Raw genomic sequence first — 873 nt, 5'->3', positions numbered from 1 at the left:
CGGGTACTCAGAATGCCACATGCAATCTCCCAGTCTCTCACCCATTAGCTTTCTTCAGGTCATTGATGAATTCCTGCGACTGCATGTGTCGAGCCTCCGAGTTTTTGGTCACCTTCTCCAGGGTCGTGACCAGGTCTTGGACGCGGACTTTCAGCTGCCGTTCACGACGCAAGGCTTCCATAATTTCCGGCGATGAGGAGTCTACACCACTGTCCCCCTCGCCTTCCACGTCCTGTAGGGAGAGAGAGGAATTGTGACACATGCAGGCAATAGTTATTATATAAATATCAATGCCTGGAAATTTTTCAGTGTAAATAAGTACATAGAAAAGGGTGCCAAGCTATAAAAAAACGGTGTATTATAGCCTACTGCATGAAAATAGTGAAAGCAAAGAAGGTATTAAATTTCAATAAAATGTTTATAATAAACTGTTATTTCAGTTAGCTAATAACTATAATTGATTTATATTTTTTAGCTTAATTCATATAATGCATATATAAAGAAATGAATGTTATTACGGTCACGAATCAATCCTTGGAAAAGTGGGTACTTTAAACATTCAAATCCTTTCAATAATAATACACAACAAAAAAAAACAATAATTATAAATATAAAACAAGTTCAACAAGACAGAATACATCATATAACATCTTACATTACTGCCATCAGGACGCGCTAGGGATAATTCCGATCGTAAATGGTCGATGGTGGCACAGTAGGCAGCTGCTTGGGCTTCGCACGTCCCCACTCTTAGCTCGAGACCTGCTTTCTCCCTCTCTATTAGGTATACCTTATAGAGGAATAAAATGGGTTTAGTCGAGTGGATGCATCTCCTGTGGAGAGAGTTTCAAATTCATAAATACGTATTTTTGA

At 38.9% G+C, this 873-nt stretch overlaps 1 protein-coding gene across 1 annotated transcript in view; it reads right to left on the bottom strand.

Moving 5' to 3' along the window:
* LOC119590794 (colorectal mutant cancer protein-like) overlaps positions 1-873 on the bottom strand; it is a 157,596-nt gene that overhangs the window by 1,020 nt on the left and 155,703 nt on the right. The window contains exons 11-12 of the mRNA XM_037939507.1: positions 656-790; positions 42-232 (exon numbers count right to left, since the gene is read on the bottom strand). Of these exons, the coding sequence (XP_037795435.1) occupies positions 42-232; positions 656-790 (326 nt within the window). The remainder of the gene's footprint in view (positions 1-41; positions 233-655; positions 791-873) is intronic.

This window comes from Penaeus monodon, chromosome 27 (genome assembly GCF_015228065.2).
Source record: "Penaeus monodon isolate SGIC_2016 chromosome 27, NSTDA_Pmon_1, whole genome shotgun sequence".
Lineage (NCBI taxonomy): Eukaryota > Metazoa > Arthropoda > Malacostraca > Decapoda > Penaeidae > Penaeus > Penaeus monodon.
Note: the sequence above shows the minus strand (reverse complement) of the source record. Positions and strands in the feature narration are given on the sequence as shown.